General features: G+C 37.3%; 1 protein-coding gene across 3 annotated transcripts in view; it reads left to right on the top strand.

Annotated features, from left to right (window-relative positions):
- The window catches only part of SLC39A12 (solute carrier family 39 member 12), a 67,419-nt gene extending 50,677 nt beyond the window's left edge, over window positions 1-16,742 (top strand). For all 3 annotated transcript variants that reach the window (XM_028114200.2, XM_028114202.1, XM_028114201.1), the window contains one exon: window positions 16,614-16,742. In XM_028114200.2, coding sequence (XP_027970001.1) covers window positions 16,614-16,742 — 129 coding nt within the window. The remainder of the gene's footprint in view (window positions 1-16,613) is intronic.
- Window positions 16,743-22,716: the final 5,974 nt, after the last annotated feature.

Genomic DNA, 22,716 nt, shown 5'->3' with positions numbered 1-22,716 from the left:
ACACACATCTTCCAAAGTTATCCATTTCTTAGGAAAATACTAAAGATGACTGATGACTCTCTTTCCTGAGCTATACAATTAAGAATTTGGCCAACTGAATCACTTCCCCTAAGGAAAAAACGGAGAAGTGAACTATTAAATACAAGTTAAAAGCAGATAATATCCTTGTCTCTTGGAATTGTGTGTGGTCTTTGTCTTACAACGCAGTTTTCAAAAGAGATTTTTCATTTATTTTCTGATGTAAACTGCTTCATAAATTCCCTTGGGAAGATAAAATTGGGAAATTAGAAGTCTATAGTATCCTTGTTTGAATTTATTTTAAAGATTTTATTTATTCATGAGAGACAAAGAGAGGCAGAGGGAGAAGCAGGCTCCCTGTGGAACAAGGAGCCTGACGCGGGACTCGATCCCAGGACCCTGACCTGAGCCGAAGGCAGACGCTTAACCAACTGAGCCACCCAGGTGCCCCTCCTGTGTTTGAATTTTTAAATAAAATATCTAATGCTGAATTTTAAAAAATAACCTTAAGATAAGCCTCCTCTTTGGTACCTTCACCTTGGTGATCCCAGATACACTGAAAGCTGTAGTCCTTGCTTTCTTTCCTTGCAAAGGAAGATTAAAACTGCTGTATTAAGTTGTTTTGTGAAGAGAGCTACTAATTTAAAAAGACTTGAATTCAAAACAGGACTTGTGTCAATGGGAACAAATCTCCCAATTTTAGGATATTGTTGAGTCAACATAGTGATCTGTGTTGAGGGTGTTATTATTAGTAATCAAATATGATGCTAAAATCGAATGCACTTCTTTTTTTTTTTTTTGTCATATAGGATCTGTGAATTTTATTTCAAGACAGTATTATTATTATTCCGGCAACTGCTTTTACCCCCATGGAATTTTTAATTCCGTTACAATTAACATACAGTGTTCTATCAGTTTCCAATGTACAATATAGTGATTTAACAATTCTATATATCATCCAGTGCTCACCTTGATAAGTGTGCTCTTTAATCCCCCTCACCCTTTCACCCATCCCCCACTCTCTTCCCCTCCGGTAACTGTCAGTTTGTTCTCTCTGTTTAAGAGTCTGGTTTTTTGTTTGTCTCTCTCTCTCTTTTTTTTTTTTTTTTGTTCGTTCATTGTTTCTTAAATATCACATATGAGTGAAATCATAGGGTATTTGTCTCTGACTGACTTATTTCAGTCAGCATTATACCCTCGAGGATCCATCCATGGTGTTGCAAATGGCAAGATTTCATCCTCTTTTATAGCTGAGTGATATTCCATTGTATGTATAGACCACATCATCTTTATCCATTCATATTTGGATGGATGAATTGCTTCCATAATCTGACTATTGTAAATAATGCTCCAATAAACATAGAGGTGCATATATCTCTTCAAATTAGTGTTTTCTAATACCCTGGGTATTAGAAATACCTGGGTAAATACTGGGTAAATACCCAGTAGTGGAATTACTGATCATATGGTAATCTTATTTCTAATTTTTTGAGCGATTCCATACTGTTTTCCACAGTGGCTGTATAGTTTACTTTCCCACCAATGGCACACAAGTGACCCTTTTTCTTCACATCCTCACCACACTTGTTGTTTCTTGTGTTTTCGATTTTAGCCATTCTGACAGGTGTGAAGTGATATCTCACTGTGGTTTGGATTTGCATTTCCCTGGTAATTAGTGATGTTGAGCATCTTTTCATGTGTCTGTTGGCCATTTGGATGTCTTCTTTGGAAAAATGTCTGTTCATGTCTTCTGCCCATAAAATAGAACATACTTCCAACCTCCTTTACATTGCTGTCAAAAGAAATGACTAAGAGAATGAATTCAAATAAAACAAAAGAGAAAATATATAATAACAAAAGGATAGATTAGGTTGAAACCACCAGGAGATTATTAGAGGCAAGAATTGATAGAATATTTTTCAGCAAATAGTCCAAAGAAAATTTTCATCTTCCAGAATATTGTAGAAAGAGAAATCCAGCAGGGCCCTCCTGAGATTCTGTAGCCGATAAAACCTCATTCTGTGGATAGCCAACCTTCCCCAAACCAATTGCAGCCAGGGAGTCAGCCAGGTTCCTTCAAGGAAAGGAGACACAGACTTCCTTCCATCATGTAATAGCCGACAATCACAAAGAAATTTGAAGTAGTCCACACTGCAGACTATGAAAAAAAAGGATTCTAATCCTCTAGAAATGGACTATGTTATGGGTTAATTTCTTAATCCCTTTGGGCTGCTATAATTAAAAAAACAGACTGGGTGGCTTGGACAAACATTTCTTCTCACAATTCTGGAGGCTGGGAAATCCAAGATCCAGGTGCTGGCAGATTTGGTATCTGGGGAGGATCTGCTTCCTGGTTTGCAGATGGCTGTTCTGCTGTGTCCTCACATGGTGGAGTGCAGGGAGAAGCAAGGTCTCCCAGGACTCTGATAAGGGCACTCATCCCATTCAGGAGGGCTTTGTTCTCATGACCTCATGAAAGCCCCACTTCCTAATACCATCACACTGGGGCATAAGGTTTCAACATGCAAATTTTGAAGGAAAGAAAACATTCAGTCCATAATATCTATGCTTCAGGACTTTGAGATCTAAACGTAACACATGTTTCTCACTGCAAAGTGATAATAATGAATCCTTACCAGGCAATGAATGACACCTCTTCCTATCACATAATTTCTTGGATATAATTAAATCCTGCTTATTATAATATTATAATAAGCTAAAGAGTTAAAGCAATTGTGAAACCTTGGAGTGTGTGTGTGTGTGTGTGTGTGTGTGTGTGTGTGTGTGTGTGGTGTTTATTACGGTAAAGATACACATAACATGAAATTTACCATTTTAGGGACGCCTGGGTGGCTCAGTTGGTTAAGCATCTGCCTTCGGCTCAGGTCATGATCCCAGGGTCCTGGGATCGAGTCCCACATCGGGCTCCTTGCTCAGCAGGAAACTGCTTCTCCTTCTGCCTGTTCCTCCCCCTTCTTGTGCTTGATCTCTCTCTCTCTCTCTGACAAATAAATGAATAAAATCTTTGAAAGAAATCTACTATTTTAACCATTTGAAGAGTATAATTTAATGACATTAAGTATATTCACATTGTTGTGCAACCATTATTTAAAAACTTTTCTCACCTTCCCAAATTGAAACTCCATACTCATTAAACACTAACTCCCCATTATCCCTGCCCCTACTCTCTGGTAGCCACCTGTTTACTTTCTGTCTCTATGAATTTGACTACTTTAGGTACCTCATTTAAGTGGAATCATAGAGTATTGGTCTTTTTGTAACTGGTTCAGTTTACTTAGCCTGAGATCTTCAAGGTTGATCAATGTCAGCATGGGTCAGAATTTCTTTCCTTTTTAATGCTGAGTAATATTCCATTGTGTGTACACACAACATTTTGCTTATGCATTTATCCATCAGTGGACATGGAGTTGCTTTCACCTCTTGGTTACTGTGACTAATGTTGCTATGAACGTGGGTGTACAAATAGATCTTGAAGTCCCTGCTTTCAATTCTTTGATGTATATATCCAGAAGTGGAGTTGCTGATTCATGTAGTAATTCTAATTCTAATTGTTTGTTTTCCACAGTGGCTGCATCATTTTACCCTCCCAGTATCTCTGCATCTTCACCAACACTTGTTATAGTCCGTCATTTTGAAAATAACAGTCTTAATGGATGTGAAGTGGTATCTCATGGTTGTTTTCATTTGCATTTCCTGAATGATTAGTGATGTTCTTTAGCATCATTTCATGTGCTTATTGACCATTTGTATATTTTCTTTGGGAAAAAATGTGTATTCAAGTCCTTTGATAATTTGGTTTAGATTTTTGTGTGAGTTGTAGTTCTTTACATATTCTAGATATTAACCTCTTATCAGATATGTGATTTACAGATACTTTCTCCTATTCCATGTGTTCCCTTTTCACTCTGTTTATAATATCCTTTGATGCGTAAAAGTTTTTCATGTTGCTAAAATCAAATTTAAGCTATGTTTTCTTCCCTGAGCTTCTAATGACATATCCAAGAAACCATTGCCAGATCCAGTGTTATGAAGATTTCTGCTTACGTTTTCTTGTAAAGGTTTTATAGTTTTAGGTCTTACATTTGGGTCTTTGATCCATTTTGAGTGAATTTTTGTATATGGTGTAAGGTAAGAGTCCAATTTCATTCTCTTGCATGTGGATATCCAGTTTTCCCAATTCCACATGTTGAAAGGGCTGTTCTTTCCTTACTGAATTGTCTCTCGGCACTCTTGTCAAAATCAATTGCCTGTGTTTGCAAGAATTCATTTCTGGACTCTTTATTGTATTCTATTGGTCTATATGTCTGTCTTTATGCCAGGACCACACTCTTAATTATTGTAGCTTTGTGGTTAAGTTTGAAACCAGAAAGCGTGAGTCCTTGAACTTTGTTCTTTTTCAAGATTGTTTTGGTTATTCAGGGTCTCTTGAGATTTTTTAAAATTAATTTTAAGATGGGTTTTTCTATTTCTGTAAAAAAAAATCATTAAGAATTTGATAGGAATTGCATTAAATCTGTAGATCACTTTACCTACTATTGATATCCAAGCAATATTAAGTCTTCCAATCCATGAACATGGGATGTCTTTCCCTTTATTTGTACCTTCTTGGTTAAGTTTGTTCCTAAGTATTTTATTCTTTTTGATGCTATTGCAGATGAAATAGTTTTCTTAATATCCTTCCTTTTCAAAGTGTTCATTATTTGTGTATAGAAACACAGCAGATTTTTGTGTTGATTTTGTATCGTACAACTGCTGAATTTTCAATTGCATTTTAACATCTCAGAAGTAGAAAAGGTATTGGCACTGGGCAACAAATTTTTATTTATCAGAAGGACATGTTTCATAAGCAGTAATTTTTAAATGTAATATTATAGTGAATACAGTTGTTTAAATTAAAGACATTTACAAGTCAGAAGAATCCCATCATTAATCACATGAGCTCATTTCTCTCATTTTGTTTTTTAACTCACTAGAGACAGAAATCTGCCTCAATTTTATCCATTTTTTTCTCTTCTTCCTCAATTACAGTTGTATGAATAGATAAGCATGCATTGATGAGAATATATAAAGAAAAGAAATCTTTATTTTTTCCAAAAGTTAGAAGGGATGATGTTAAATTCTTAAGGAAGACTGTATGACAAATTTGATCTTTGTGTGATTTTTTCCTTTAGTAGAGCAACTTCCTTGTTATATTTATGAAATCAGTGACAGTGAATGCCAGATACAATCTTGTTTACTCATTAGGACTAACATAGGTTGCTTACAATTCAGTTCATCTAAAGTTTATTGAAAGCATGAGATGATCACTTCTATGAAGAAACAACCTATGTATGGCTTCCTGTTGTCAACAGTCTGGGAGAAAAGCAAAAAGGTCATGCGATTGTTTCTGTGGTTAAATACTTACTAAAACAAGTAAGTTGGTCAGCTGACAGATGAGAGAAGAAAGACAAACAAAAATCAGGCTATCTATTTTTATTGGATATATTAAGGCCAATAGTCTTTCTAATTTACAATTTTTCAGCAAGTTGTGATCTCATGGATGACTTCCTCAGAAAATTTTCTTGGAGACAGTATATGTATAAAGGATCATATAGACTGAGTGTTCGATTTTGCAAACACTGTGTGAACTTGTGGGTGTCATTAAGAACCATAATAAACTTATCTACCTACCTATTTAATGGAAAAACTCCTACATGTCTCTTTGTAATCATTTTTTAGTTAACATGTTATTTATGAATAATTATCAAAAAACCCTTCAAAAGATTAAAAGAAAAATTAATTGATTGCCTTATTAACAATGTCATAAATATGTGGACGAGTGAATATTCAAAGCTAATTTTTTTCTCATGCATTTGACAATAGAGAGATGTTCCAGTGCCTATTTGTAGCAATGATGATCATTTGAAAAAAACCTAGATATATTAGTGGTATAAGACTGTGGAAAATATTTGGAAAAAAATCCTTCTGTCCTGAGTATAAATAGAAGACTTTGAAATGGCACTATCTAATTTGACCTATGCCACTAAACAGTTCAGTAACTCAAAATATGCTTTAGTTTTTCCTTCTTCTTTTCCTTTTTTTGTTCTGTTTTTAGAATAATAGGAATGTGTGAGTGGAACAGAAGAAATACAAAATGATCCATAACCATTGTAATTCTTCTCCCAGTGGGCCTATACTTCCTGCTAAGAGTGTTTCTTTAATTTATCTGGTGACAGGGGTGCCTGAGTGGCTCAGTCGGTTAAGCATCTGACTTTGGCTCAGATCATGATCTCAGGGTCCTGGGATTGAGCTCTTCTTCGGGCTCCCTGCTCAGCAGGGAGTCTGCTTCTCCCTCTACCCCTCCCCCCATCGTGCTCTCTCTCTCTCTCGCTCTCACTCTCTCTCTCAGATAAATAAAACCTTTAAAAAAATTTATTGACTTAGATAATCAGCTTTTTTTTGGTCCGTCCTATTTGCAATAGTGGCCATTGCCCATGTATGGCTGTCTCATCAAGCACTTGAAATGTGGTTAGTATAACTAGGAAATGGATGTTTTTTAATTAAAAAAATTAATTTAAAAATTACTTTTTTAGAGCAGTTTGAGGTTAATGACAAAATTGGATAGAAAGTACAGAGAATTCCCAAATAACATCTGACCTATACATGCATACCTCCCCAACTCTCAACATCCCACACCACAGAGGTACATTTATTATAACTGATGAAACTATTTGACATTATTATCACCCAAAGTCTGTAGTTTACATTTGGAATCATGTGTGGCGGTGTACATCCTATGCATTTTGACAAATGACATATACCACACTTGTAATATCATATAGAATATTTCCCCTGCCTCTGTATTCTGCCTCTTCATCCCTCCTTTTCTGTTAACGCCTAGAAACCACTAATCTTTTTTTTAATCTCTGTAGTTTTGCCTTTTCCAGATGTAATGTAGTTGGAATCATACAATATGTGCCTTTTGAAATTGGCTTCTTTCACTTAGTAATATGCTTTAAGTTTCTTCCACATTGTTCTGTGGCTTGATAGGTCATTTCTTTTTAGCACTAAATAATATTATCTGGATGTAGCCTAGTGCATTTATCCATTCTTCTACTGAAGAACATCTTGGTTGCTTCCAGGTTTTGGGCAATTATGAATAAAGCTGCTATAAATATCCGTGTGCAGGTTTTTGTATGAACCTAAGTTTTTTATATATTTAGGAAAATACCAAGGAGTGTAATCACTGAATCATATGATAAGAATATGGCTAGTTTTCACGTTCTGCATGGAGCACTGGGTGTTATGAACAAAAAATGAATCATGGAACACTGCATCAAAAACTAATGATGTAATATATGGTGATTAACATAACAATAAAAAAATTTTTAAAAAAAGAATATGGCTAGTTTTATAGAAGATTTCCAAATGTCTTCCAAAGTGATCATACCATTTCGCATTCCCACCAGCAATAAATGAGAGTTCCTATTGCTCCAGATCCCTGTCAGCATTTAGGGTTGTCAATGTTTGGATTTTGGCCATGCTAATAGTTCTGTAGAGATATCTCATTGCTGTTTTCACTTGAAATTTGCTAGCGACATATGATGTTGAACACCTTTTAATATGCTTATTTGCCATCTGTGTACCTTCCTTGGAGAGGTGTGTCTATTCAGGTCTTTTAACCATTTTTTAAAAAACTGGGTTGTTTCTTGTTTATGTGTTTTAAGAGTTCTTTGTGTGTTTTGGATAGCAGTCTTTTATCAGATGTGTCTTTTGCAAAATTTTTTTGCAGTCTCTGATTTATCTTTTCATTTTCTTGACATTGTCTTTCACAGAGTAGAAAATTTAATTTTAATGAAATCAGTTTATAAGTTATTTCTTTCATGAATCATGTCTCTGGTATTATATTTAAAAAGGCATCCCTGGACCCAAGATCATCTGTTTTCTCCTTTGTTATCTTCTGGGAGTTTCATGGTTTTGTGTTTTCCATTTAGACCTATGATTCATCTTGACTTAATTTTTGTGAAGGGTAGAAGTTCTGTGTAGAGATTCATTATAGGGTTGTTTTTTTTGTTTTGTTTTGTTTTGTTTTTTTACATGTGGATGTCTGATAATTCCAACACCATTTATTGAAAAGACTATCTTTTTTCCATTTTATTATTTTTGCTCCTTTGTCAAAGACCAGTTGACTATATTTATGTGGTTCTATTTCTGGCCTCTTTATTCTGTTCCATTGATCTGTTTTTCTCTTCTTTCACCATTTCCACACTGTTGTGATAATTTTATAGTAATTCTTGAAGACTGATAGTGTCAACTCTCCAACTTCATTCTTCTCCTTCAATATTATGGTGGCCATTCTGGGTCTCTTGCTTCTTCATATAAACTCTGGAATCAGTTTGTCAATATCTATGAAATAACTTGCCAAGATTTTGAATGGGATTGTGTTGAATCCATAGAAGAACTGACATCTTGACAATATTGAGTTTTCCTGCCCATGAACATGGAATATCTCTAGATTTATTTAGTTTTTCCTTGATGTCTTTTACTAGAATTTTATACTTTTCCTCATATAGATTTATACTTGGGTATAGCACTATTTTGGGGGCTAATATAAATGGTAATGTGTTTTTAATTCAAATTCCACTTGTTCATTTTCCTCATATGTAAGAATTGATTTTGTATATTAACATTGTATCTTGTGACGTTGCTATAAGCACTTATTAGTTCTAGGATGGTTTCCTTTTATGATTCTTTTGGATTTTATACATAGATGGCCTTTTTTGGTATTCTTTTCATTTCCTTTTATTCTCTTACTGCACTCACTAGGACTTCCAATTTGATGTTGAAAAACAGTTGTGGGAGGGAACATCCTTGCCTTGTCCCTGATCTTAGCAGTAAATTTTCTAGTTTCTCACCATTGGGCATGATGTTACCTGTAGGGTTTTTTTGTTACAGATGGTCATAATGATTTTGAGGAAGTTTCTATCTTTTCCTAGTTTGCTGGGAGTTTTTATCATAAATGGGTGTTGAATTTTGCCAATGCTTTTTATGCATCTATTGATATCTTCTTTAGCCTGTTGATGTTGCAATGTAGATCACAGTACACAGTAATTGATTGTGGAATGTTGAACCAGCCTTGTATAATTGGATATATCCCAGTTGGTTATGGCATATAATTCTTTTTATGCATTGTTGGATTCGATTTGCTATATTTTGTTGAGAAGTTTTGCACCTCTGTTCATAAGAAATATTGCTCTATAGTTTTTATATAATGTCTTTAGTTTCCATATTAAGACATTGCTGGCCTCATAGAATGAGTTGGGAAGTACTCCCTCTGCTTCTAACTTCTGGAAAAGATTGTAGAGAATTAGTATGATTTCTTCCTGTTTGGTTGAATTCACTGGTGAATAACCTTTTCAAGGTTATTAATTATTGACTCAGTTTTATCCTGCTTGCTATTCCTTGAGCTCCTTGCATCTGTGATTTAGTTCCTGACATTAAAAAATGGGAGAAACTCACAGCCATTATTGCTTCTGATATTGCTTCGGTTTTTTTCTCTCTTTCCTTTTCTGGTATTATATTACACCTTTTCCCCCATGGTTTGGATATTGTGTTTTGGGGGGGGGGTCTTTTTAGTCACTTTTCTCTCTGCTTTTTAATTTTGGAAGTTCCTACTATCATAATTTCAAACTCAGAGTTTTTCCTCAGCCATGTCTAATCTACTAACAAGCCCTTCATTCTTCATTTCTCTTGTAGTATTTTTTATCTCTAACATCTTTTTTTATTCTTTCTTAGAATTTCCATCTCTCCGTTTATATTATGCTTGATTGCTTATGTTGTCTACTATTCCCATTAAAGCCTTTACCATATCAATCATAGCTTTTTGTTTTGTTTTAAGTTCCTGGTCTGATAATGCCAACTTTCCTACTGTATCTGACTCTGGTTCTGATGGTTGTTCAGTCTCTTCAAACTGTGTTTTTTGCCTTCACGTAATTCATGTTATTTTTGTTGAAAGGATGACTTGATGTACTGGGTAAAAGGAACTGTGGTAAATAGTCCTTTAATAATATAGTAATAAGGTATGGGAAGAGGGGAAACATTATATAGTTCTTTGATTGGGTCTTGGTCTTTTGGTGAGCTGGTGCTCCCAGATAGTGAAATTATTGTCTCCTCCCCCTGTAGGTGGAAGAGAATGGCTAGAGGGGGGTGAATTTGAGTATTTCCCTTCCCTAGGTAGGATAAACTCTAATAAAACCCCAGCAGGTTAGGCTCTGATAAAATAGTTTCTCCTAAGGGAAGTCCTTGTTAAGATCAGAATCCTCTGGCATATTTCAAAGTGGCTCCTTTATCTTCCGCCAGATAAAAGCATGAGGGGATTTCCCCCCAATACTCACTGTGAAAATTCAGTAGAGCTCCTGGCAGAAAAATACACAATAGTGTGGATTAAGACTTAAGACTGGGTCCCCCTAGCCTTTTTTAACTTTTAGGCTTACCTACACTAAATCTCTAGTAATTTGACCATTACAGTTTCTTTCTCTACCCTGGCACTGGTTTCCACAAAAGTTTCTGCTTGTAGGTTTCTGCTCAGGTAAGTCTGATTCTCTTTATACACTTGTCTTTCTCTCCCTTGTTCGTGCCAGCCATTTGATCTTGCTTTTCTGTCATTTCTGAGAAGAGTTGGTGATTTTTCAGTTTCTTCGTCTTTTTACTTGCTGTTGGGTGAATTAGTGACTTCTAATCTTGTATGACATACTGGAAACCAGAAGTCTTTGATATTAAATTTTTAAGTGTATAGTTTGCATGTGCAAACAGATAATTGCAGATTTGCAAGCCAAATCATGACTTTCACTCACAAATTTCCATCTTGTTGTCAGATGTGGGTCTTCTGCAAGGACACAATTAAGCTCATTACAAATGTGACAGTAAGAGCAGTGCATGGAATATGTGCCCCTAGAGAGATTACGCATTATTACAACAGCCTATAAAATAAGTTTCTGAGGTTTTCTCTCTCATCGTATTTCTTAGGAACAAGAGTGGCTCCTTTTAGCAAATGTAAATGTATATACCCAACTCAGTGTGCACAAAGGGTTTAAGGGATCTTCTGAAAAGAAGATGGTGTAAGTCAGTTATCAAGGGAGGTTCATGAATGGAGAAGCAAATCATTTCTCTTGAAAGTTGATAATGCCAAAAACTATGCATTCCTGAGAGAGGAAAAATATTCAAATTACAATCTTAACCTTCAAAAGAGACATCACCAAATATCTTCAGCAAGTGAATGTTGAATATTTATATTTAAATTGTAAATTTTTCATAATGAAAGGACTTTGATTTTTTTAGTGTTTTTTAGAAGCATTGGTTGCTGAACTTTCTTTTTCAGTATGTACATTTATGATTCATACTGAAAGCAAATGTTGAAATATCTAATGAGAGATCTTTAACACCAACAAGAAATCAGCTTCAGATTACAGATGGAAGTAGACAGAGAAGGCTTTGCATGGCAAGACTCTGAAGCTTAGATGTGTTAAGAGACACCAAAAATCTTAGTTCTAGAGAATGTTTTATAGATCATCCTCCTGTGTGATACGTCTTCCCTGGTATATAATTATTACATAGCACATTGACATTAGAATTTTTCTAGTTTCTTTCCTGATGGGTTCTAACGTTCTCTGTGAGTATTCCTTTTAAAACTTTAGCTTGACTATGAATACAGTTATGGAGACTGATTCAAGTGTAAATCATTTACTTAATATAACTTTCTAAAATGTTCAGAAATTCTAATTAGCAGTTGACCATCATACCTACATCTCAGTTCATTAGAATTATAGGGGTCATTATCTGCAGACAAGTCAGTCACTGTGTAGTCTTGGTGCATCTCAGGGAATTTGTCTCCTGTGTCTGATTCAAATTTGAAAACAAAACAAAACAATGGCATGATAAAAGGCTATCTTTTAGGTAAAGATTTTCTTTTTTCTTTTCCTTCTTTTTTTTTTTAATTTTTCTTGCCAGAAAATTACAATTCCTTGACTGTCATGTTTTGGCATCCACTGATTTGAGTTGGGGAACTTGCTAAACATTTCAGGTAAAAAAGAAAATTACTTTCTACCTCAAGGTTTCCAAGTTTCTGGCCGAAATCTAAAAAATATATCTCTTGTCTCTATCTCTGGGCAAAGGTGTTTTGCTAACATTTCTTCTCTTTCTTCCTGACCTTTTTCTTCATTGTTAACATACTCTATCCATCATTTCACCCCCTCTAGTCTTAGAGTATAAATCAAGATCTATAAAATTGTTCAATAAAAGAATTTAATTGCCCTAGAGGAAAAGGGGACTTTTCTCTCTTGAAATCCAGGGGGAAATGGGAAGTAATAAAGCTGATGTCAGGAATATTTAAAAAAAAAATATATATATATACCCTTAAAAATTAATTCATATGGATCTTTATTTTCCTTCAAAATTTAGTGGCCAAAATGATAAAAAAAAAATATGGGCAGATTCAAAGTAAGTGAAATGCTATAATCAGACATGGTTGAGATTTGGCATTTTATATTTGTATCTTTTGGAAAGACTTCTTGTAAGACTCTCTGGTATTTTGGTGTATATCCAAGAGATATTATGATTTATATGTTCATCCATAATCATTCAAAAAGGAGCCAATATTGTCTCAAAAGCAAGCTTGGCTAGACTTTCTTACCAAGCCCATTTATGTACAGACATGAAAAGTTCAGATAGACCATCCAAATTAAGATGATCCGTATCAGAATGAGACTCTCAAACTTTTTTCTGAAATGTTGATTTTCATTGTTTGTCCATTTTTGTAGGCTTACAAAGTTAGTCTTTCTTTAATAGCTTTTGTCAAGTACAGGTTGTCTGCCTTAAAAACAGAACCAATAACATAAACTTTATAACAAAAGCAGCATGATATCTATATGTTGCATAATATATTTTCATTATGTTTTCATCACATGCAATGACTTTTATGTCTAGTTGAACACCGTTAGCATTGATATTTACACTTTTTTCTAATTAGGTAGAAATGTGTCAGTCATTATAGGGATGAATTTCAGGTAGAAAGCTAGTCTTTACAGGCCTTTATATGTCCTTTTTAGAAGGTGGAGGAGAGACAGTAAAGTATCCCCCAAACTGAGAAAGCATGGTGAAAACAGAAAATGAAGGAGACCACTCCATATAGTTCACACAGAATTTTATTCAGGGTAATTTACTGATGGGGGGATAGGGCAGGCAGTGATCCATGGCAGCGGCATAGTTATTCTCTGCAAAATCCAGACCTTAGTGCACAGATTATATAGAGGGGATACTCAGAAGGTCATTGTCATGAGATTCACATGCACCTCCAAGGACTTGCATGCCCCTAATTGACAGCTAACCTTTAAATAGATCTTGGGCATCACCTGTGCATCAGGAAGGGGAAAGACAATGTTATCTCTAACAGATTCATGGGAGGTCAAAATAAACTTCCCCCAATCCCAGCCTCAGTGGGCATTTCTAAGGTATGTATATTAATCTCCAAGGGGGCCAGAACACGTAGCCCTAAGAGAGCTCACTGAACAAACATGAACACAATGGAGGGCCAAAGATGGAGTCTGTATTGTCTGCATTCCTACAGTCCTCTACAGTAACGAGATGAGCTGGCTTCTTGTCCTAGTTCTGACGTCACATCTATGTGACTTTGAGTAAGTCATTATCCTCCTTGAGCCATTGCTTCCTCCTAACTAAAAGGAGTTAATAATTTTGTCTCTTGCAGGATTATGAGGAGTAAATGGGGGTGCAGGATATAAGAAAGGGCGTGATAAAACAGATGTAAATGAAAGTAAGCACTGCACAGACCTTCAACCAGAGCATCCTGAAGGACCTCCAGGAAAAAATGAGCTGCTAGGAGGCACACCTACATGGATGGCAAGATATTGTACAGCCAGTTATCTTGATTAAAAAGTGAAAAGCAGGGATCCTGCTGCAAAACTTCCCAAGAGATATTGCATTCATGTGAATGGTGGCTCTTGGAGCTGTAAAATATTCATGGTGTTTTCTTGGATAATGCCATCTACATACTCAGAATCAAGGATTCTTGGTTTTCTTACTGGGAGTGGGGCCACTGACAGAGCTTGGAAACTCTTCTAAACACATTTATTCAATTTTATCGTGTGTTACACACTATAAGCCAACAGCTGGTCTATAAACTTAGGCTGGTGAGAAAAACAATAAATCAAACAACGGTTTTTTAAAAATTGTGGCATTTTTTAATTTAGTCGGGACAGAAACTTGTTTGAGATTATGAAGGAAGTCCAAAGACACTAACTTAATCTCTGCAGTTTTGTATCTTAAACATTTTGGCTATTAAATCTACCTAATCAAGACCTACTTCTTTCCAACCGAAGACCCTGAGTAGATGTTTGAGGCAAAGATGGAACTTAGAAAATGAGCTTTCTAAAATGTAGGTTAAGAAATTGATGGTTTGAAAATGTATCTCAAGTTCTATCTGTTGAACTAGAACCGTTTTCACCACTATGCTTTGTAATTTGGCTGAAGTATTTTTCTCAACAATTCACTAAAAACAATCACGATGGTTCAGTCAATTATTCATATTTTAGGAGTATTCGCCTAAAAAAAAATCTTTTTAGAAATTACTTCTACTTCATCCGAGATGAACAGCCAGGTGGCACCAGACACAGTAGACATAAGATGAGATGTTAATTCATCCACATCTTGAGGATGAATATTAATTATCTTGCTTGCAAAATAAGGAGAGGGAACTACACAATGTCTTAGTGTATTTAGAGATAAGGTTAATCAAAGTTTGAGCCTTTATGTGACCAGAGATGGCATACTTATGTCTCACAGATGGTCTGATAGACAAATGATTGAGACAGAATGAAACTGGTCACCTATGTTTCCTGGCCTTGAAGTAAATGCTTGAGGGAAATTGCTTACAAACTGTTGAGACTCAGATGTATTGGGTAACTCCAATGCATGTATCTTGTTATTCCCTCAAGAGTACCATCGATTGCTAGCTCTTTGGGAATAGTCTATGGATTTTCAAAATGTCATTGTAAATTTATAATAGATAATGAACCATATAGGATTACTCTAAATTAGTATGGTTAAGCTTATGTTTAAACATGGCAGAAAAACATCAAAAGGACACATAATTTGTTTACGGTTATCCACCCAGGACAGCATTTCTGGATCCTACCTTGCCTTTTGGCCCACTGCTCAGTGTTAGGGTGTGAGATAACAGGTCACAATAATCCTAATCCTCATCTCGTCAATTTCTCTAATCAAAAGGGAGAAATATCCATCTCAAGCATACCCAAAGAGAACAATCAGGATGCTCTTGTACAGACATTAAATAAAAAACAAGTCAACCCAGAAAAAGAATACATCAACCTTTTGACTGCCATAAATCTAAAACACTGGCATATTTTATAGGTTTTACCTTTTTCTTCCTGTAAATAACTCAGGAGTTTTCAACCAGAGGTGATTTTTTTTTATCCCCGCAGGAGACATGTGACAACATCTGGAGACATTTGCGGTTGTCACAACTGGGGTCAGAGGTAACAGCTGACATCCATCAGGTAGAAGCCAGGGATGCTGCTGAACATCCTTTAACACACACAAGAGCCCCCATAACAAAGAATTATCCAACCCAAAATGTCAATAATGTCATGGTCCAGTGAAGTCTTGCCTCCATGTTGACCTAAGCCAGTTTTCCAATAGAAATTACTATGTCATGCAAGAGATATAGTCACTCTCACCTTCTTAGGATGAGGGATTCAAAGGAACATGAGACGGAAACCCCACGAGGATGAAAGCTCCAGCATGGGGAATACGGTCCATGGTATTCTAGCCTTGTAAGGTGACCGACTGTCGCTACATCTGTGGTGAGCGCACAACGTATAGAGATGTGAAATCACTATGTTGTACACTCAGAACTAAGATAACAATGTCAACTATACTTCAATTAAAAAAAATAAATACAAAGAGATAAAAAAAAAAAAAGGAACACGTTGAGGTGCTTTTCCCCTGGACGCTCACAAGAACATTTTCTTCTACATGGTATTAAAGCCATTCCACTAACCAAACAGCTGCCTCTTGCCTCTCCAAGAGTAAAACACAGCCCTAGGGCATGATGTCTTTATCATTCTAAAGGTCAGGAAGACCTTGGTGACCTCTTTGGTGATCTCTTTGAAAGGAAACAAATATATGCTTCGTAACAACAAGTATATTTAGCGGCTTCATAAACCTAACAGAACAGTCAAAAATAATATTTAAATCTACTATCTATTTACATTTAAGCACTCTCTGAAAACAAAAGTAAGGGTTGGGTTGGCTTTCAGCTGATAACTATGTCATTTTAAGACTTCTGGCAACACTAGGATCCTTCTAACCACAGTTGAATGACTTAATTTATCTTACATTTTTAAATTTTGGTCAAGAGTAGGTATTAAGCATTTTGTAACTGTTTTGGGAATTTGAAAGGTTATTAAGTTCTGAATAACAAGAGTCTCTCATGTTTTCCCACCAAGCTTTTCCCAGCAGTGAGTATATCTGGATCTTATTCTGGTTTTTTATTCTTTTTTTAGCTTCCTGAAATGACTCATGTTCAAACACGGCGACCCTGGTTGATGTTTCTCCTGCAGAACTTTGGATTGACCCTAGGTTGGCTTTCTCTCTTACTGTTGGCTATATATGAACAAAATATTAAAATATAAGTTAAAGAGTCTCAAAATCCTTCAAAAGCAAATTTATACGGCCTAATTTTGTTTCTTTTGTTGTACTCTAGAGTGGCTGGTAAATCAAGCATTTTTATCTTCGAGGAAGGGTGTGTGTCATTTAGTTCATTAACTTATTAATTCTATGATGCACTTTTGTTTTAGGATATAAATGTCCAATTGTCCTCAATTAACATTTTGGTATCAGTACCATGATGGAACTCCTATTTTTTTGAGTAATTAAGAATTTCTAAATTAATGCTGGTAAACTTTCAAACAATATTGTTTTGCTAACAAAGAATGTAGTGTTTGAAGTGGACAGACGCCTGCTGGGATCAAATCGGCAGCAACTTCTTTGATGTCAATAATATTTTTCTTCTTGTAAGATGATAAACCATAAGCAAAATAAATGACAAATAACTGTAATAAAGTCTCGTGTTAATGTGATGATTTGTATGACCCTCTCTTACTGGGTGTCATTTCTGAGTCAATTCTTGCAAAACCGGTATAACATAGTTCACCTGGAAGCATTACCCACTGGCTCATAAATGCTTATAAATCAGCAAATTCAGGAAGCCTAAAGGATAATAGATCAGCATTCTTTCTAACCACCAAATGAAATCTGTTCTAGGTAAGGAGAAATGGGAACAAAAAGGGAAGTTAAGAATATTTTTTAAGTCATCAAGCTAGAGTCAGGCAGTAGATCAATGCATAAACTCTCACAAATTCCACAGCCTATGGATATAATATTACTGATGATGCGATATAGTTTATATTTTCTTGAGTAAACCTAAATGTTATTTCAGTAGGTAAGTTCGTGAAATGTGAAGCTGCATTACTGATAACCCAGCAAAATTATTAAAATAGAAAATATCCCTGGCTTTAGTTATTTTTCTTGGAAAATAGAGGCCTAATATTTTTCTTATTTTCTTAATGATATATCTTGACAAGGGAAAAAGCCCACTTCACTGCCAAAATTACTCATGGCACTCGATCAAATACGTCTCTTCTGCTTCTTTCTTACCAGTACATGGATACTCTTTGCCACGTCCCACCCAACCACCATCTTTTTCAACCACCTTTATTTGATTTCAAAATGAGGCTGGTTTCTTCTTCAGTGGTCTTTAGAGCTTGATTTAAGGGGGCCTCATGATAAAGTGCAGTAGTTCACAGATGTTGGCCTACATTAGGATCAACTGGAGGATTTATTCAAACACAGAATGTTCGTGTCCGTACAGAGAGTTTCTGATTCTGAAGGTCTGGGTAGGGTTTGAGACTTTGATTTTGAACGACCTCCAGGTGATACCGATGCTGCTGGTCGGGGGAGGGGGGCCCCCTTTGAGCTCCACTGGTGTGGTAGAAGTCAGGCGCACCTGGCTTCAAGAAAGAGCAGGTGCATGACCCTGTTGCCCAAATGCTGTGTGATTCTAATTAAGTTGATTAACACTGCAAACCTCATGCCAGACCAGCGTTCCTAGGTTGCAACTCCTTTCCCTTTGCGTCCTTGCCTTGGAGCATCGGATCAGTTACAGGAGTCACCGGATGAGGAGTCCACAGGGAGGCACTTTTATTTAGATTTGCCTTGAAGGTAAGCAGACCTGACATCACGTTTTGCCCTTTTTTTGTTAAAGAACCTAGTAATTTGGAGCTGAACAAAAACACCTTTGTACAGGTCACCACGGCGTGGAGGTTGCATACAAGAAGCACCTGGCACCATCTGTGTTTTGGTTTCTATGACCAAGGTCTGATGTTGACATTAAGCCTTAATTTATGCCAATTTAATTAGGAAAGCTCTGATGGATGACTTTATTCAAAATTCATGTTTAGAGTAGTTTGGGGCGAACTAAATTAAAATGTTCGATGTGAGCCACTCCATAACCTTCAAGTTAGAGTGAGTTTCGTCTGACCTCTAGGATGAGGTTGTGGGCATGGGGTGGAGGGGCTTGAAGGGGGCCACGTGTTGGAATGAGTGGAGGGACATCCCCAGTAAGCATTTTGCAAGCCTACAACTAGTGCCCTGATTGTAAGCCATCAGTCCTGGCCATAGAGGTCACCTGTAGGGTAACCCTAAGAATGGTATGATGTAATGGCTTCTGAGGGCACATTTCTAGGCTCACCACTCCTTGCTTCTGCTACCTTAGCTGGCTCTTTGCTAATCCACTGAGTAACCCAACAGCCTGAGATGAACCTCCAGCCACAAACAATCTTAGAATTGCTAGAAATTCTTTTTCCTCAAAGTTGAGTGGTAATGATAAAACTATTATGACAATTATTTGCCTTCTAAATATGGACAGAGCCTAAATTTGGCGTGGCTGAACTTCGTCATCCCGGTAAGTCGTCTAAACCATGTGTTACTCACAAGATTTGTTGTAATTGGTGTTTTCCTTGAAGCCAGATTTCTCAATAATGTTAGAGTATTTCTGTTTGTCAGGCCTAAATTTAGGATTCCACTGTATTTCTCCTTGGTGACTGATTTGTTTTGTAGTCACTGAGCTAGAAATGGCCCACGAGCAAAATCAAAGAGCCAATCACACAGAAATCTTACTTGGACAGCTATCACCCACTGGCAGCCATATTTAGGGGAAGGGGAATTGGCACCATGTCGCTGTGATGCTAAGTGTGGGGCCAGGAAACATGGGTCCAGTGCTGTGTACTTACCAGGATGAGCGTGTTCTATGTATGTGCCTATAAATTGTGGCCAATACCATTCCTCCCAGAACCCACACTTTGGGGGTGAGACTGTGCCTCTTTCTGTAAGACACACCCATCAGGACACTGTCCTTTTTCCTTCAAAGCTGGAGGGGAAGGGTTGTATCACGAGGCTGCTCATCAGTAGGGTAGACTGGACTAATCAGGTTGGGACTCCGGTGTGATCATTAAAAAATCAGGCTTTACACTGGAATCTTGGTTCAAATCCCAGTGCTGCCATTTAATAACCTTATAACTTCCTGGAACAACTATCTCTTCTCATGTAAGATAAGGCTAAAAGTGGAACCTAACTCATAGGATGGTGGTGAGTTTCATATGAGATACTTACTGCTCATGAAGCACTTAGCACAATGCCTGGAAAACAGAAATGGCTCCATAAAAATGAAATTACCATCAGTACCGCCTTTGTTGTCAGTTTCACAGTTCACCTCTCCGAGCTGTACTTTGGGTGAAAGAAATGTCTTATCTTGGTGAAGAATGGAGATCCAGGCTTTTTATGTAATGTCTGCAATCCTCTAGTGATGCCTCCAAGCCAGTCCCCACCAATCCTTCAAAGCTGCCCGCAGGTTGTTTCACCTTTACTCACTTCCGGAGCCAGAGAACTGGGTCTCCCTCCGGTCGGCCCCACTCTGCCCATCTCCCTGGGAAGGCTTCGTCCACGTGTCACAATGCTTGCACTCAGTGTGAGCCCCTCTCTCTCTTACTCTTTATCTCTCGTAAAAAAAAGTAAAACCTATTATATTCTACCACCCCCCGCCCCAAAGGATGTGGAGGTTGAATCATGGAGCCTGATGGCGAGAAACGTGTCTGAGGTCATGGTTACTGTTACAACTCGATTTCAACTCAGGGAGAGCAAAAAGTAGTTCAACAGATCACCCGTGTTGCTAGTGCACCTGTTGAGGGAATGAAACCAGCTCTAAAAAGAGTCCAGCCCCATCAGGGTAAGCGGGACGTCTGGCCACTAGAGGCCTGCCCTGTCTATACAGCCAGATGCCCTCTGGCTGGCAGCACACACAACCTGCACTGGACCCCGAGGGCACCATGGGGTGTGGTGCTCCATCTCCCCCAGACGCTGCACATACCCTCAGTGCCATAACTCCCCTCAGTGTTGGGGAATGAGGCCCACATTCTCATAATTTTGCTTACATAGGCAAAACCCAACTGAAACTGTAGGGAGTTTGAGAAACTAAAGCGACATTCCCAAATCCAAAGTGATCTTACCCCATACCCATTGCTTCTTTGAAGGGCCTACCTATGAAATGTATTTGCACAACCAGACTGCACCTACCCACCCACCCGCCCTGCTCCTGCTGCAATAACCACATCTCAGATGTGGATATTTGTCATATAGACCTTCCCCTTGCACATTCCTCAAGGCCCCACCCCCAATACACACACTCCTTAACCTGCTTTGCAAAGCCTCTTGTTTCTCAGAAGTTTCTCTTTCATTATATAACACTCTCCACATCCCTAATCATACTGAACAACATCAAAAAATTTCCCTCTTCCTCTGCCCGCCGAAAAAGATGCTTTGTCCAGCTGCCACCCACCTGGGCTCCCACTGATTCCCATCTGTACTCTTAGCTTCACTCAAAATTTTGGAAAGTATGTAGGACTTCTGTTTTCTGGGTTAGCTTGTCTCCTTGACTCAGCATTCCCTCAAATATCAAGCAATGAAGAGTGCCCATAGACTCAGCCCGCAGGATCACATAATGCTGGTGCTGGAACCGAAGTCAAACATTTAATTCAACTCTTTGATTTTATAGTGGTGTCATAATGGCAAACATATTTATAGCACTGTGTATATGTATAGCACAGACACTGTTAAAAGTGCTTTATGAGAGTCATGGAATTCTCTTAAGAACCCTGAGAATGTAGGCCTAATACTATTTTCATGCCCCCTGTTACAGATGAACAAACTGAGGCCCAGAGAGGTCAGTTAACTTGCCCACCCTTACAGATCTAAAGTAGCCTGGCTCCAGAATCTGTCATCTTAATCCCTACATCACATGGCCTCTACAGAGGGGAAACTGAGGTTTGGAGAGTCTGAATGATTGCCTGAGCTCTTATCTCTCTGTAAAGGAGTTGACGTAGGACTTAATTCAGATCTGTGAATCTAGTCCAGCCACCTTAACAATCCCCAGCCCTCCCTTGTCCTGCCCAGTCAAACTCTTCACCTGCAAGACCTTAGTCATTTGAGGTTGCCTTTACTACCTAATTCATGTTCATTTCTCCCCATGAGGATTTAGAGTCTAAGCAGCAAGGGTTTTTTTTTAATTGAGATATAGCTGACATACAACATTATATTTCAGATGTACAACAAAATGACTCGATATTTGTATATATCATGAAATGTTTACCACAGTGAGTCTAGTTCACATCCATCACCACACATAGTTACAAATTTCTTGTGAGGAGAACTTCTAAGATCTACTCTCAGCAGCTTTCAGATATACAACAGAGTATTATTGACTATAGTCACCATGCTGTGTGTTAACATCCCATGACTTATTGATTTCATGACTCGAAGTTTATACTTTTTGACACCTCCGTGTGTATCTCCACCCCTATCCCCCTGCCTCTGGCAACAACCAATCCATTCTCTGGACCTATATATTTGTTTGGGGGGGTTTCTTCTTGTTTGTTTTTAAGATTCCACTTATCAGTGAAAACATACAGTATTTATCTTTCTCTGACTTTTTTCACTTAGCTTAATGTCCTCAACTTCCATCCATGTTGTCAAAAATGGCAGGATCTGGGGTGCTTGTGTGGCTCAGTCAGTTAAGCGTCTGCCTTTGGCTCCGGTCATGATCCCAGGGTCCTGGGATCGAGCCCTGTGTCAGGCTTTCTGCTCAGCAGGGAGCCTGCTTCTCCCTCTCCCTCTGCCTGGCACTGTCTGCTTATGTGCTCTCTCTCTCTCTCTCTCTCTCTGTCAAATAAATCAATAAATAAAATCTTTTTTAAAAATGGCAGCATTTCCTTCTATTTATGGCTGTATAATATTCCATTGAGTGTGTGTGTATAATGGAATATTATATGGAATATTAATATATATGTGGAGTATATATATTATATATATATAAAGGAATACTGATACATATGTGGTGATGTATACACCTTGCATCATTACATATATATCAATATTCCTTTATATATACAGTTCATGTCTAATACATATGTATATATATACATATATATATAGAAGTATATATATATATCACCACATATATATCACCATATACAGGTATAAATATAAATCTCAAAT

The sequence above is a fragment of the Eumetopias jubatus genome, unplaced genomic scaffold (genome assembly GCF_037043125.1).
Source record: "Eumetopias jubatus isolate StellerSeaLion01/CBP00866 unplaced genomic scaffold, mEumJub1_p1.0 scaffold_8, whole genome shotgun sequence".
NCBI lineage: Eukaryota > Metazoa > Chordata > Mammalia > Carnivora > Otariidae > Eumetopias > Eumetopias jubatus.
Note: the sequence above shows the minus strand (reverse complement) of the source record. Positions and strands in the feature narration are given on the sequence as shown.